Here is a 15,567-nt window from a genome sequence, read left to right on the forward strand (position 1 = left end):
TTTTTTGTCTAGGATGCGACGGGCGCTCACCAAATAATCCAACACATTTTTTGGCCACTTTCGGTTGAAAAAATTTGGGATTTGTTGTGGGACATCACGGAACATTCCTGCTGAAGCACCTATAGCCTGATAAAGTTTTGACAGGTGGCGGCACTGTACGTGTGGTGTCACCGCCAGACACCACACTTGCTAGGTGGTAGCCTTTAAATCGGCCGCGTTCCGTTAGTATACGTCGGACCCGCCTGTGTGCCACTGTCAGTGATTGCAGACCGAGCGCCACCACACGGCAGGTCTAGAGAGACTTCCTAGCACTCGTCCCAGTTGTACAGCCGACTTTGCTAGCGATGCTACACTGACAAATACGCTCTCATTTGCCGAGACGATAGTTAGCATAGCCTTCAGCTACCTCATTTGCTACGACCTAGCAAGGCGCCATTACCAGTTTATATTGAGATCATAATTATGTATCATCAAGAGCGATGTTCTACAATTATAGATTAAAGTTAAGTATTACAGCAACTGCGTCCGTTTTTCTAAGTTCTCATTTCCTTGTAATGTTCCAGACCTCACGCCAGCCTGCGTGAGCTTAACGCGTGCCTTTCGGCTACCGGTCATAGTGGATTGGCTGTCTGACCAGTCCACTACAGTACGTAGCTTTCAAAATGGCATTTGTGACGGAGGTGCGATTCAAACAGGAAGCTGTCATTTATTTTCTTTTGCCGGAAAACCAGAGCATCACAGATGTTCATAGGAGCTTGCAGATAGCCTACGAAGACCTTGCAGTTAAGGAAAGCACATCGAGCCGTTGTCAACAACGTAACAAAGTCGCGCAAACCTACCCTATCTCCCGCGCGCCGGCCGACCGCACACAGCTGATCTACATCTACATCTACATCCATACTCCGCAAGCCACGTGACGGTGTGTGGCGGAGGGTACCTTGAGTACCTCTATCGGTTCTCCCTTCTATTCCAGTCTCGTATTGTTCGTGGTAAGAAGGATTGTCGGTATGCTTCTGTGTGGGCTCTAATCTCTCTGATTTTATCCTCATGGTCTCTTCGCGAGATATCCGTAGGAGGGAGCAATATACTGCTTGACTCCTCGGTGAAGGTATGTCCTCGAAACTTCAACAACAGCCGTACCGAGCTACTGACCGTCTCTCCTGCAGAGTCTTCCACTGGAGTTTATCCACCATCTCGGTAACGCTTTCGAGATTAATAAATGATCCTGTAACGAAGCGCGCTGCTCTCCGCTGGATCTTCTCTATCTCTTCTATCAACCCTATCTGGTACGGATCCCACACTGCTGAGCAGTATTCAAGCAGTGGGCGAACAAGCGTACTGTTACCCAGTTCCTTTGTTTTCGGATTGCATTTCCTTAGGATTCTTCCAATGAATCTAAGTCTGGCATCTGCTTTACCGACGATCAACTTTATATGATCATTCCATTTTAAACCACTCCTAATGTGTACTCCCAGATAATTTCTGGAATTAACTGCTTCCAGTTGCTGACCTGCTATATTGTAGATAAATGATATGGGATCTTTCTTTCTATGTATTCGCAGCACATTACACTTGTCTACATAGAGATTCAGTTGCCACTGCTATGTTTTAACGTGCGGAACTCTAATTCGAGGTAATCGACGGATATCAGTCAAACACTTCGCTGCTCAACTGGACGTCTCTGTTGGTAGCGCTGACACACTCGTCCAGCAGGTGAGATATGCAAATGTTTGGGTCCATTGGGTTCCTCGAAGCCTAACAGAAGACCATAAGAGCAACGAAGGGCCATCTGACCAGAATTGTTTGCACGTTACGAGACTGATCGTGACAATGTTTTGTCGAGCATCATCACAGGTAATAAAAAATTGATTCATCACCTCGAACCGGAAACTAAACGACAATCGATGGTGTAAGTTGGCTACACTGAGTCACAGCGCCAGAGATTGCGCCAAAGATTATTATTCCGCCGCCTCCACTGGTGCAGTAGTAGTTCAGAGGATGTCGAGGGAAGTTGTTGTTCTGTTGGGTGAGGGAGTAGATGCTGTTCGGGTGGTGTAATGCATAGATGGAAGAAGTTGCAATTGTCAGAGTGTATTTGTGAAAGGAGATGGGCTTTTGATTTATGATGCTGGTGTAACGGAAAATTTTCCTCAATATATAATGGGGTAAAAAGGTATTACAGTTTTATTTAATGACAATGCCTCTTGCTCACAGGTACAGTCAACAAGGCATCTGGCTCGTGGTCATTTATTAGACTTGTAATTCTGGTTTCTATGTGCAGTTATAGTATTTCTGGTTTTTCAATTACTTCATTGTAAATGGTGTTTAAAATATTTGTCGTATTGAGAAAGAACCGAGCCAGATACATGTACGTTGAGTCACACTACCATACACAGAACAGTTACACTTGTGCTTTGTTGTTTAGTAGCTTTTATAGTTGCAGGAGACTTAATTAATCAATTGTGTTAGTGGAAATTCCTTGTCATTCTTTATTTTTTTTTATGCAGTCATATTGCGTGCTAATACTAGTCAGGGCCAACTGGTTACGAGACTTCGTAACCGGTCACACGGCTACTAAAATTATTGCATTTATTCATTAATATTTATAATAAAGCCCCCATGCAATGGTAGCACCACACCACCTCTGTTCCAAAGAGAAGTTCAAAGCCACACCTTCCGCCAATAAAGTCATGTGTATGGTGTTCGGGGACTCTGAAGGGGTTATCCTGTTTCAGGTGCTCCCTCATGGTGCAACGATCAACCCGAAAATGTATTCTACTAACCTGCGGAAACTGAAGAATCGACTTCAGCGTGTTCGTCTCCACAAAAATGCAAACGAACTTCTCCTTCTCCCTGCAGGCCTCATATACGTCTGTGCACACGAGTGGAGCTCACAAAACTTGATCGGACAGTTCTTCCCCATCCACCCCACAGACCGGATCCCTCAGCTTCGGACTTCCATCTGTTTCGCCCAATGGAGGACGCACACCGCGGCAAGCAGTACGGGGAGGAAGGGGATGTTATTGATGCAGCAAGAAGTTGGTTTCGTCGCCGAGCAGTGGAGTACTACCATGTGGACACCCAGGCACTCCCGGTAAGGTGCAAGTCTGTCGCACTGAACGGCGATTATGTTGAAAAATGGTTTTGTAGCCAAAAGAGTGCCAATAGTACGGTGTATTGAAATTTTGGATGAAGCCAAGCTGTTTTCGGAAAGAAATATGTTGCGTTATTTATTGAAGGTCTTTCGTATAACGTCGCAAAACTGAAGTGAAAATAGTTCCCATCGCTGTTTATGACCAAGCTCTTCGGGTGATATCCTGAAGTTGGAAACATACTGTTTGCTGACGCTGTGTGTCCTTCAATATTCTCCAGCCCTCCTACGACGAGGTTTCAGTGAACTAGTAGCGTGTATTAACCAGCTGTGTGCACACTGCCTACCTAAGTAAACTGAGAGTGATTTTCAAAAAGAAAAATTCCAAGTGGCGAAAAATATTGTCGCAGAAAAAGCTGAACGGCATAGTCACCGTGGTGTTTTGGTTATGATACTAGACTGTTGCATGGAGGGTCGTGAATTTAAAATTCACCTGAACTGCAAAATTTTAATTTCTGTATTCGGTTCGAGTACATTCTAGAAATATCCACAAATGTCAAGAATAATTGTACTGTCATGTTTTGTAATTGTATATATACCATATGTTTTCTGGCCAGGGGCAGTTCACCCCGCACTCTTGTTTGTGCAAGTGCTGAATAAACCTTTGTTAAGTGAAGTTAGTGTTCGTCATTCATCTACTTACACCTTCCTCTACGTGACATTATTCTGGTGGAGGCGCTGGGTATTGGAGCTTGTGATAGCGCAAATTATCAACAACACAGTGGCTTCCATTACGCCACGATCGAGCCGCCGTTTACGTGGCGAGAAATCCGAGTTCGAGCCATATTCAGCAGACAGCAATCTATCGGAGACAGAAGCAGAAGAGGACGTTACGATGACAGCATCTGTGTGCCACCACATGAGACATCCTTCTGGGTTCTCTGGTGACGATGGCCAAGATCCAAACAAGTAGGTGAAGTTATATGAACGTATATAGCCAAATTTAACAAATGGAATGACACCATGTGTTTGGCTAACGTATTTTTCTACTTGGAGGGCACTGCCAAGCAATTGTATGAGAACAACGAGGAGAAGTTCACAAGCTGGGAAGTATTCCAGGCGGAACTGTGCAAGTATTTCGCGCCCTAACACGTCGATCAAGGTCTCCATCGCCGTTCAGAAGGTCCAGCCGATCACCTAGCCGCCGCAACCTGGAAAACTAAAGGGTGCGACCTTCCTTGGAGGTGAGGCCGCCGAAGAGAGAAATCCTCCGCCGTCGATCACTACAAAACTGATAGGAAACTGTGTTGACATCCTCATGGAAGACCGACCAGCCCAATCTCTTCATATTCAGTCATTTCGGAGAAGTACGGTTACCAGTTGTAGAAAACCATATTCGTCGACAGCAAAACATCTCTGCTGAAGGTGGCTAATGGGAAATATGTAAAACCTACAGGAAGATGTGTCATTCGTGTGGGTATAAGTGGCCATACACAGGCCTTAGAATTCATCGTCTTACAACAGTGTAGCCATGACGTCATTCTCGGATGGGACTTTTGGAAAGCTTCTCAGGCAATTATAGATTGTGGTCGCTCGAACATTATGCGCATCCGAGTGTGTGGAGACTATGTATGCTGGATGAAGTGATCATTCCTGCACTCAGCGCTAGAAAGGTAACTGTCATGTGTCATGTCATGCATCAACCCATGGATCTTGCAGTAGTGGTATGTAAGAGAAGCATACCATTGAAGAATAACTTGGCCATCCCAGCCTCTGCCGTCTTTAAGAACGGATTCGGTGAATTGTGGATAGTTAACTGTCTCCGATAACCGCAGATCCTTCCAAGATGCATGTGCGTAGTAAACTCTGAGCCGTTAATTGCCGAACAGCTGAGCGTCATAGAAACCTCCCATGCCGAGTCTGTGGGCGAAATTAGCTCTACCACTACAAGATCTTCGAGCACGACCATCACCTGATCTCACTAAGGAACAACAGAAGAAGTTACTTGCCATCCTTCAAGAGTTTTCTGAATGCTTCAATCCACAGGTGATGGGCTAATTAGGCAAATCGACGGTGAAGCACCGGATTGACACTGAAGACCATCAACCAACAAGTCAGAGAGCATACAGGGTGTCAGCAATATAACGTCGAATAATTCGCGATGAGGTAGAGAAAATGATGAAGAATGACATCATTCAGCCTTCGCAGAGCCCATGGTCATCGCCAGTGGTTCTCGTCAGGAAGAAGGATGGCAGTTGGAGCTTTTGTGTTGATTACAGGAAGCTTAATAAGATAACTAAAAAGGACATTTAACCCCTTCCACGAATTGACGATACACTAGATTGTCTGAAGGGGGCTAAGCGTTTCTCAACCATGGACATGTGCTCGGGATACTGGCAAATCGAAGTAGATGAGGCTGATCGTGAGGAAACTCCATTCATCTCCCCTGAGGGTGAGGTTTAAGGTAATGCCGCTTGGTTTGTGTAATGCATCTGCAACTTTTGAACGGATGACGGATAATCTTTTAAGTCACCTGAAGCTGATGAAGTGTCTTTATTATTTAGATAACATTATAGTGTTCTCAGAAATATTAGAGGAACACGAAAAAGACTGAGGGCCGTTCTTGTCTCCAACAAGACGGACTGAAACTTAATCCAAGAAAGTGTCTCTTTGGAGAAAAAGAAATCAAAATACTTGGACACCTTGTGCCAAACGAAGGGGTGCGGGCAGACCCAGAAAAGGTGAGATCTAAAATGTAATTTCCTATTCCTAAACGTATTAGAGATATGAGAAGCTTCCTCGGATTATGTTCTTATTACTGTCGTTTAATCAAAGACTTTTCTATCAAAGCCAGGCCACTCCAAGAGTTGTTAAAAGCCGATGCTAAATTTATCTGGGGTGGTGCTCAACAAGATTCTTTCGATGTGCTGCGGAAAGCTCAGACGACTGACCCTGGACTCGGTCTGTATGATGAGGGAGCACTTACAGAACTACACACGGATGCCAGTGGGTATGGGATAGGAGCTGCTCTGGTGCAAATTTCTGATGGAAAAGAGAAGGTATAGCCTATGCTTCTAGGACGCTTACAAAAGCCGAGAGAAACTACTCAACTACAGAAAGAGAATGCCTTACTGTGATCTGGGCCATGTGAAAATTTCGACAGCATCTCAATGGAAGGCCATTCACAGTTTTTACACACCATCATTCACTTTGTTGGTTGACAGGTCTTAAGGATCCAACAGGACAACTCGCCAGGTGGTCACTACGTCTTCAAGAGTATGACATTACAATAGTGAACAAAAGTGTAAGAAAACACCAGGACGCCGACAGTCTCTCAAAAAACCCTGTGTAAGACCATTAAGACTTTGATGAAGATAGTGACTGTCTCGCTGCACTCCAGGATCTCTCTGCTGAGCAGAAGAAGGACGCCAAGATATCTCAAATTACGCTTGACTTAAATCGGGCAGAGGATGTGAAAGCACGATTTAAGGTAGTTAATGGATTACTTTGAAAGAAAAACTTTGACCCGTTTGGAAAGAGGTGATTCCTAAGCACGTGCGCTTAGATATTCTACAGAAATTCCATGACACACCTGAGGCCCGACATTTCGGATTTATTAAGGCATACAATAGGATCGGCAAGAGATTTTTCGGGCCAGGTTTATTTAGGAGTGTCTTTCACTATGTGTGGCACTGTCGAGAGTGCCAAAGGACAATGGCAGTTCCTCAGAAAGCACCTGGCCGTCTCATACCAATTCCACCAGCCGAAACGCCTTTCCAGAGTGTTGGGATTGACCTCCTCGGACGATTTCCAACGTCTGCTTGTGGCAATAGATGGATTATTGTTTTCATTGATGATGGGTAGGAAACTCATTGCGACGAAACGACGCCACCACTCGGCTGATAACCCGAGAAGAATTCATAACTGGTTTTGTTGTTTTCTGCATAAGTACAGTAGCTTTGAGCAGCTGGATGTCGGTAACGGATAATTATATGGAAAAATATCTATATTAAAAAAAATATCTTCAGAAAGAAATTCCTATCTCGACTCCAGGACACTGAAAGAATTCATTGGCGACAAATGAAAACTCTAATCAGGGCCAGGAGTCGAACACGGGGCGCCTGCTTACTAGGCAGCCGCGTTAAACATATGTGTCACCTTGGCACAACTGTTAGACAGTGCTCTGCACTGAATGATCATAGTAACCTTCGCAGTGAATATGTATATGGGAGGTGTCTATTCTTTCGGACATGGTGGTGTGCTTGGGTAGTCCGTACAGGTACAGCTAACCATCGTGCCAATGTGTTGTAGTTGGTTAACGCATCTACCTAATAAACAGAACATCCGGTTTCGACTCCCGGTATTTCTATAAATTTTCAGTTACCAACAGTGAATTCTTTCACTATCCGAATGCGGCAAAGATCGGAACCTCTCCTTTCTGAACATACTCTATGTCCAGCAGCGGGATCAATCATGAAAATGCTGTCTGTTCCTACGGAGATATAGATAAATAAGGAAAAGAGGAGTCGAATTTCCCAGAAAATATCATCTTACTAAAATATGGTAGAAATTTTCACCATCTGTCATGGACAGAAATATAGAATTGGCGATCTCCACAACTGGCATTTTCGAACCCAGAAATCTTTTGTCACGAACCACCCATGAACAAACGGTGCTTTTATAAGCTGCCTAAGGTCTACCCTAAGCCACATCTACTGCAAAAGAAATAATCGAGTTGCTCAATTTGCCTGTGATGTGATGTTTTGCAGTGTGTGATGTTTAAATTTTGACTCTGTATTGTGGGATGGCTGCAATATGCCCGGTCTTCCGACAGGTATACAAATGTTTGCTAGGCCAAGGCATATTCAAAACTCTTGACCCCTTATCTCTGTGATCAATACAACCCGAGGTATGGCGATATAAAAAAATCGCATTTTCACACCTGGCTGTTTGAAACGTATTGGTACGGTGCTGTGTCGTACATGGACCGATATAGATTGCTCATACAACCTGTAAATAAAGTTTATTTTCCTCTAGGTGATAATTAAAAGCTTACCACTGCTCGTCGTAACACCGAAACAAGCTACTCTACTTTGTAACTATAGCCGATCGACTGTACCTCACAAACAGTAAATACAGTCTGCAGTCTTATGAATCTTCACAAGAGAACAGACGACGGAGTGTAGATCACGGAATCTGCAGAGCAGTTGCGGAGTTTCTTATCCACGACGCTCGATATGCTTGTCTGGTGGACGACGAGGTTTGTCTAGTAACAACATACATAGTAATTCAATCTATTACAACGACAAAGAATAATTAATAGATTCCCGAGTTCCACTTCGTCGAATAAATATTGGAAATGAAAAGTACCATTTACATAGTTCCCTGTGAAGTATTTTGTTCAACTTTCAGGGTGGTTATAATTAAACCCTTGCTACTCGAGACGATCCCATGAAAAATCAGTGATCGTAGGACAATGAAATTTTGTGGAAACGTTTGTAAGGACACGCGGAAGAGAAATAACGAGTAAGCCATTGAAAGAAACACATTTTAAGTTCCACATGAGAGGATAACATTTATTAATTGCGTAGCAAGTTTACGTGCCAGGTTACAAACGTTGTTCAATGTGACGACCATGACGACCATCAACATCCACGACATCCTGAAATGGCACTAGAGACTGCACTAGCTCTGCCCGAAACGTCTTAGGTGAGATGTTGGATACCTCCCTCGCTATTCTCAACTTCAACTTTCAGCGTGTGTTTGTGTCCCTTTGATAAACCCTATCCCTCAGCTAACCCTGCAGCCATAAACCACAGGGGTTCAAATTTGGTGGGCCGGGTGGACACACGTTTTGGAACGATCAGCTGACTCGGTTTTCTGTGAATGTGTTACGGAGTAACCGAGTGGTGTCACGAGCAGTGTGAGGTGGACGTCCACCATGCATTAAGACTGTTTAGCCAAAAGCACCTGTCTCCCGTTGAGCAGGGATCACATGCCGGCGAATCAGATCACAATAATGTGTGACATTCATGCTGCATGTCCTTGGTCTTTGTGGTCTGAGTTCGTCAAAGAAAAATGGAGTAATCATGAACTGTGCCGTGAAGGTACACCGTAGTGACGCATTCACTATGCTGGGCAACGCCTTGAACGTTCGTTGCCGGTGTCGATACCCATATGTCCGCCTCGGTGGCTGCGCTGCGGATTGCCAAGTGAAGGCCCATGGGTTCGATTCCCGGCCGGGTTGGAGAACTTCTCCGTTCGGGTACTGGGTGTTGTGTTGTACTTAGATTCGTATCGTCATAACTGACATTCCGCTATTGAGATGGATGAATGCGGACGCCTTAAAGTCAATAAAAATAAAATAATAACAAATAAAAGATCTCCAACTGCGATAATTGTCGTTTTCACCGCCCCAGTGAGCGTAAAGTTGCATCATCAGTCCAAAAATGTTCTAAGGCAAAGTGTTCAAAAATGGCTCTGAGCACTATGGGACTTTTGGAGTATAGAGGATCGCTCGACATTTGAATAGGATCGATGCTTCTCTTCGATGATAACGGCGGGAATGGGTGAACCATGGCCTAACACAGCGTCAAGAAAGAAGCGGTCGCCTGGAGACACGACACAACGTGAGGACCCAGCAATCGTCAGAGAGGCACTCAGAAATCCGGATTCATCATTATCATCAACTGTGCCTCAATCACTACACAGATCATTAATTGGTGGCTCACAGACAGTGGGCTGAGCTCACGGCTCCCCTTGTGCCGACTACCGTTGACCTCTGTATGCCAACGAGCCTGTTTGAAATGGTGTGGGACACATTCAGCCTGGAATCTCATTGAAGACAATTTTACTGCAGTCAATGATCAGTCCCACCTCGAACTAAGCCCCTATTGTCGGTGAAGACGTATGTGGAGACGCCCTGAACAGCGGTGGAATACCAACTTGACTGTCGGCCACCGTAAGGCCCGACAACCAGGAGCGATGGTCTGGGATTCTATTAAATTTACTAACAGGACCCCTTTGGCTCTCACCGGTGGTACCCTTACAGCACAGCAGTACGTCGACAATATTCTAAACCATGTTTTGCTGCCCTTCATGGCCAGCCATTCTGGGCTTAAGTTTCACGTTTCACATGGTGAGAGTTGCTACTGTTTGTCTTCGTGCTTGCCGAACACTGCTTTCGACAACAAGGTCATCAGTGTCTCCCCAGTTGAGAACATTTGGGGCATCATGGGCAGGGCCCTCCAAACAGTCCGGGATTTTCACGATGTAACGTGCCAATTGGACAGAATTTGGCATGATACTCATCAAGAGGACATCCAAGAACTCTATCAATGAATGCCAAGCCGAATAGTTGCTCGCACAAGGGCCAGAGGTGGACCAACGCTTTATTGACTTGTTCAGTTTGTGAAGCTCTTTCTCTTGAATAAATGGTCTAGTTTTTCTGAAATTGGAATCATTTGTTCATTCGTACATGTACGTTACATCTACCGAATTTTGTCCCATTCGGATAATTCTCTCATGGTGCGTCGTTTGTTTTTGTCTTAGAGCGTAATTTTCAGTCTACAATGGCTGAAGTAGCGGAAGTCTTATTATAAAAAAAAGCATTCCGTCTTCAGGCTACGAGTGGCCTACCGGGACCATCCGACCGCCGTGTCATCCTCGTGGAGGATGCAGATAGGAGGGGCACGGGGTCAGCACACCGCTCTCCCGGTCGTTGAGATGGTATTCTTGACCGAAGCCACTACTATTCGGTCGAGTAGCTCCTCAATTGGCATCACGAGGCTGAGTGCACCCCGAAAAATGGCAACAGCGCATGAAAGGCTGGATGGTCACCCATCCAATTGCCCGACAGCGCTTAACTTCGGGGATCTCACGCGAACCGGTGTAGCCACTGCAGCAAGGCCCGAGCCGAAGTCTTATTATAACCACCATGTAATTCAGGTACATAGCAAAATTAAACACCTGCAGCCGTCGTTTTGATGTTAATTTATTATAAGGCAACCACTTTCGGTGAATCAGTACACCTACTTCAGCCGTAAGTGACACTGAGGGAGTGAACTCTAATTGTAATCACGATCCAGTCAATGGCCAACGCCTATGAATTGGCTTCCGTGGAATACTATAAAACAGTGACGATGTTTGCATACACAACAACACTGTTACAGTATTCTACGGGAGCCAGTTCATAGATGTTGGCCGCTAATGGGATCGTGTATACGACTGGAGTTCACAACCTCAGCGCCTGTTTAGGTGTGAAAATGGTGTACTGAATCACTGAAACTGGTTGCAATACAATAATATCAAAACGACGGCTGCAGGTGTTTCATTTTACTACGATAAATGTACAGCCGAAGTCCTGCAGAGCATCAGTCAGAATGATGGACACACTGAAGCCATATAACTCAGCGTGGGCGCAAATCGAATCATATTTATTAATTTTTATGCACAAATATCGCGTGTCTGAAATGCTCAGAGTATCTCTGTATTGCTTTCATTCTGCACCGACGTCAAGCATGACTCAGCGGTGAGCAACGACCAGCATACAAAGTGTGTGGGGTGGCCGAGCACAGCAGATGTGGCAGCGGCGGAGCCCCGTGTCCGCTGCGTCCGCTCCATGCCATAGGCCCCCTCCCCTCCCCTCCACTCCCCTCCCCACCCCTCTCCCACCTCCCCCACCTCACCCCACTCCCTCATTTGGTGGCACTAATGTCCGATCGGCGGCGGGCCGCTTTAGTATAAATTAGCAGTAATCAAGATGTCCTTGCTGCGCGTGATACAGTGTTAATTAATCGCTATCAAAAGGCGGGCCGCCGCTGCGCCCCGTACGTCATCGTTATGGCGGTAATCTGCGACGTCGATCCACCTGGCTTACCTCGCGACCTCGCCGCGCTGGACGGCTTGTGGCCTGAGGGGGCAGCAGGAGCGGTGGGTGGGGGATGGGGGTGGCCTCAATCTTACGTGTAGACGATACTTGTGATTTCAGAAAGTGTGCTAGACAACATTATCCATGTGAGTAGAGTAAATTAATAAAAAAAACCTAAGATGAATTAAACATAAAGGAAAAAATATAATTTTTATGAACAGAATAAGTATACTAAATTTAAGATCGTAATAGATAGGAAAGTTCTTTAAATATTTGCAAGCAGTTGGCTATACGTGGATATCTGAAGTTACCATCCAAGGTACTGCATCCTCACAGACCTCATGTATGCTGGCCATAGTTACAGCATGTTTCTGCACAGGACATTCTGTGACTATATGGTGTAATTGTTTGTCGCTGGTGCTCGCAGTCACACTTGGCATTTTCAGCGATTCACCCACTTGTGTTCAAGTTGTAGTGTAACGACGTAAGTTTTGTATAAATGATTTTCTTTTGACATATGAACATGTGCAGACTTCGTCACCTACGTCAGTTACAAAACACTTCAAAATTATTTAAATTCTTTTTAAAGTTGTCTCTGAATGGTTCTTGAACGAAACTGTAATTAAAACATCATCATTTGAGTCGTATGAGCAGAATTACGTCACTCAGTCCAATTGGTTTGCGCAAACTTTTTTCAATTTAGATGTCGTTTGTTTCTTCTCAGAAATTATACGAGGGCTGTCCACAAAGTAAGTTACGATCGGTCGCGAAATGGAAACCACTATGAAAATCCGATAAAGTTTTGCAAAGATGTGTTGGGCAGTGTCTCTAGTATGACTCTAGGTGGAATTATGTCGCTCTTTTCATTCCTGAACTCTTAGTGAGCGCGTAAAGATGTTATAGAAAATAATGTCTCCCGCCAAGTACGAGGGCCTGGTGAGAATTTCCCCTGAAGCTATGCAACCAACATTACATAACTGTCGTGCGGTTTCTTCTTCAAGACAATTCTCAGCCTCATTCTGCACGGGCAATGAAGATGTTCCTGCATCGTTTCAATTGGAAATGTTTGGTTACCCACAATACAGCCCGTAATTGTCTCCCACTGAGTTTCATCTCTGCTCAAACGAACCGCTGGCTATGAAGACAACATTTTGGCACAGACAACGAGCTTTAGGCCAGCGTAGAGAATTGGCGGAAAGCACTGGCGGCTGCCTTCTATGATGAGGGTGTTGGAAAGTTGGTACAACGCTACGACGAATGTCTGAGTCAGAACGGCGACTACGTAGAGAAGTAGCTGAAAGGTGAAGCTAACTGTTACAAATGAAACATTTTTGATTTTCACTGTGATTTTCATTTCGCGATCAATCGTAACTTACTTTCTGGACAGCCCTCGTATTAATGCTAGTTATCTGATTTAATAAATATTAAAACCACATTGAATAAACTTTTAAGACCCAAATTCGCGATGAACGTTGTCAAAAATTAATAATCTTGTCAAATAAATCAGTAATACTTCTTCCTTAATATAATTCTTCATAAATAAATTCTCGGAACACGTATTTAAACTTTTGTAGTATACATTAGTTTATTATCTTCATATATACTACATATAGACGTGAACATGAGCCTTGACAAGATAGGACTGAACGTTTACAACATGATTAAACTTTCTATTACGTCATTGTTGTAGAAAAATTACAAATTCTTATTTTTTCAGTTTTTAGAAGCACGACGCAACAACTCGGTTTCAGGATCTTCTGTTGCTCTTTGGCTGTCGACCCGCGACGTATAGTGGCCAGCAATTTTCTCTCTGGTCCCGGCAGTGAAGATGCTGTTTCCGTTCGTTGCGCCGCCCTCTCCGTACATGAAACATAAAAATAAATACAAAACTTTAGGTAATTCACAAACATTACAAATATTACAAAATACATAAATTAAACTTATCTTCACCTGCAAACTGGGCTGACACTGGTGGATGGGTGACGCTTCAATTTCGCGTCCCACTACAAAGTCCTGGCTTCTTCCGTGTATGGTTCGCACGCGATTTATGGTAGTCCACAGCCTTCTAGGTAGGTGTAATCCAGGAGTGGCTTATGTGGGATCGACACCGAGAATCAAAACTGGCTGCGAGCAAATCGTCCCGCCATGCTGTTTCTGGCTGGAATCCTCCAGAAGTGAGCCTTTTGCCAAGTCTCCAGGAGGGTTTCCTAGACTTCAGTCGTTGCCTTTGAGTGTCCTCACAATTCTTGTGTAGTGGCAGCTCGGGATTTCTGGAACATTTCTCCCATTCACTTTTCAACACTGTTTGACGTTGTATCTTCTGTAGTTCGATATTAGACACAACAGGTAGGCATTCTGTAGGTGTTGATTTTGTTGTGCCAGACACACTTCATATGGCCACATTTAGTTATATATCTACCATGTCTGTACGTGCACTGTTCAGCAATACTGTTCAGCAATATTCACCTACAGAATATACAAGTGAGAGGGCAATTTTATTCAGAACTGATACCTCCCCAACATGTTCTAGAGAATTTGTGTAATATGTTGTTTCTGTTCCTCATTTTTCAACCTGTTTTGATTAGGTGTTTTCTATATGTTAGGGAGCGATTCAGGGTCACGCTAAGAAATTTTTGGAATGAGTTATGTAACAGCAACTGATTTCTGAATGCATTCTACGGATTGTAGACAGAATCCCTGTTACTCAGATTGTGATGTGCGTACTGTAAGACCTTCAGTACACACACCATCAGATTATTTGACTTGTCGCTCTAACGAAATAGGCGAGTGTCAGCAGTATGTCTCGTGGTCTTATCGTGGCGTGTTTATCTTCTGCCGTTAGGTCAGACGATAGAAATGCCACTTGCACACTTAGAGTAGCAGATTGACGGTGACCAACTGTAAACAGAACTTGATTAATTTTCACACACATTTATTAAAATAATAACCAGCATAAAAATTACTTAACTTGGTTCTGGATGCTATTTACAATTGACAATCTGAAGTTCCTTTGGTATTGGTACGTTAATCTTATTCTCACATATATCTCTGATACTTGACAAAGTGTCTATACATTTGTCTTCATGGCTATCTACAGGAATATGGTAATCTTATTAGACGCAGACTGAAACTTGACTATAGACTGGTGCAGACAAATGCAGACTGGTGCAGACAAATGCAGACCAGTACAGACTGATGCAGACTAACTAATCAGAGTTCTGTACACTCATTATAATACCTCACGCATTCATGTATCACTGCGCAAGTGTGATCCGCGAGAAGGTTCTACGTTAGCAGCAAACTCATTGGCTGCGTTACATACTAATACGCGGATCAGCGAAAGCAGAATTTGGTCCGTCTCTATGGCAGCGCCATCTCGTAGTGCGGAGATGGACGAGCGCTGCGCCTGCGCTGTGGTGCTTAGCGGGGCGCGCTCTAGTGGGAAAGTTGTGTAAGCGCTGACTACGCGGAACTATGTACACAACACAGATGTAAGGTGCAAGATTCAGTTTTGTTATCATATAGGGTTCTCAAATCCTGAGTGATAGTCGTTTCTCAAGTTCAAAATCATTAGACTATATCGCCAAGCCATAGGTAAATGTTCTTT

At 44.3% G+C, this 15,567-nt stretch overlaps 1 protein-coding gene across 1 annotated transcript in view; it reads left to right on the forward strand.

Moving 5' to 3' along the window:
- The window catches only part of LOC124788491, a 540,210-nt gene that overhangs the window by 35,391 nt on the left and 489,252 nt on the right, over positions 1 to 15,567 (forward strand). The window contains exon 2 of the mRNA XM_047255760.1: positions 11,877 to 12,022. Within this exon, the coding sequence (XP_047111716.1) occupies positions 11,877 to 12,022 (146 nt within the window). The remainder of the gene's footprint in view (positions 1 to 11,876; positions 12,023 to 15,567) is intronic.

The sequence above is a fragment of the Schistocerca piceifrons genome, chromosome 3 (genome assembly GCF_021461385.2).
Source record: "Schistocerca piceifrons isolate TAMUIC-IGC-003096 chromosome 3, iqSchPice1.1, whole genome shotgun sequence".
NCBI lineage: Eukaryota > Metazoa > Arthropoda > Insecta > Orthoptera > Acrididae > Schistocerca > Schistocerca piceifrons.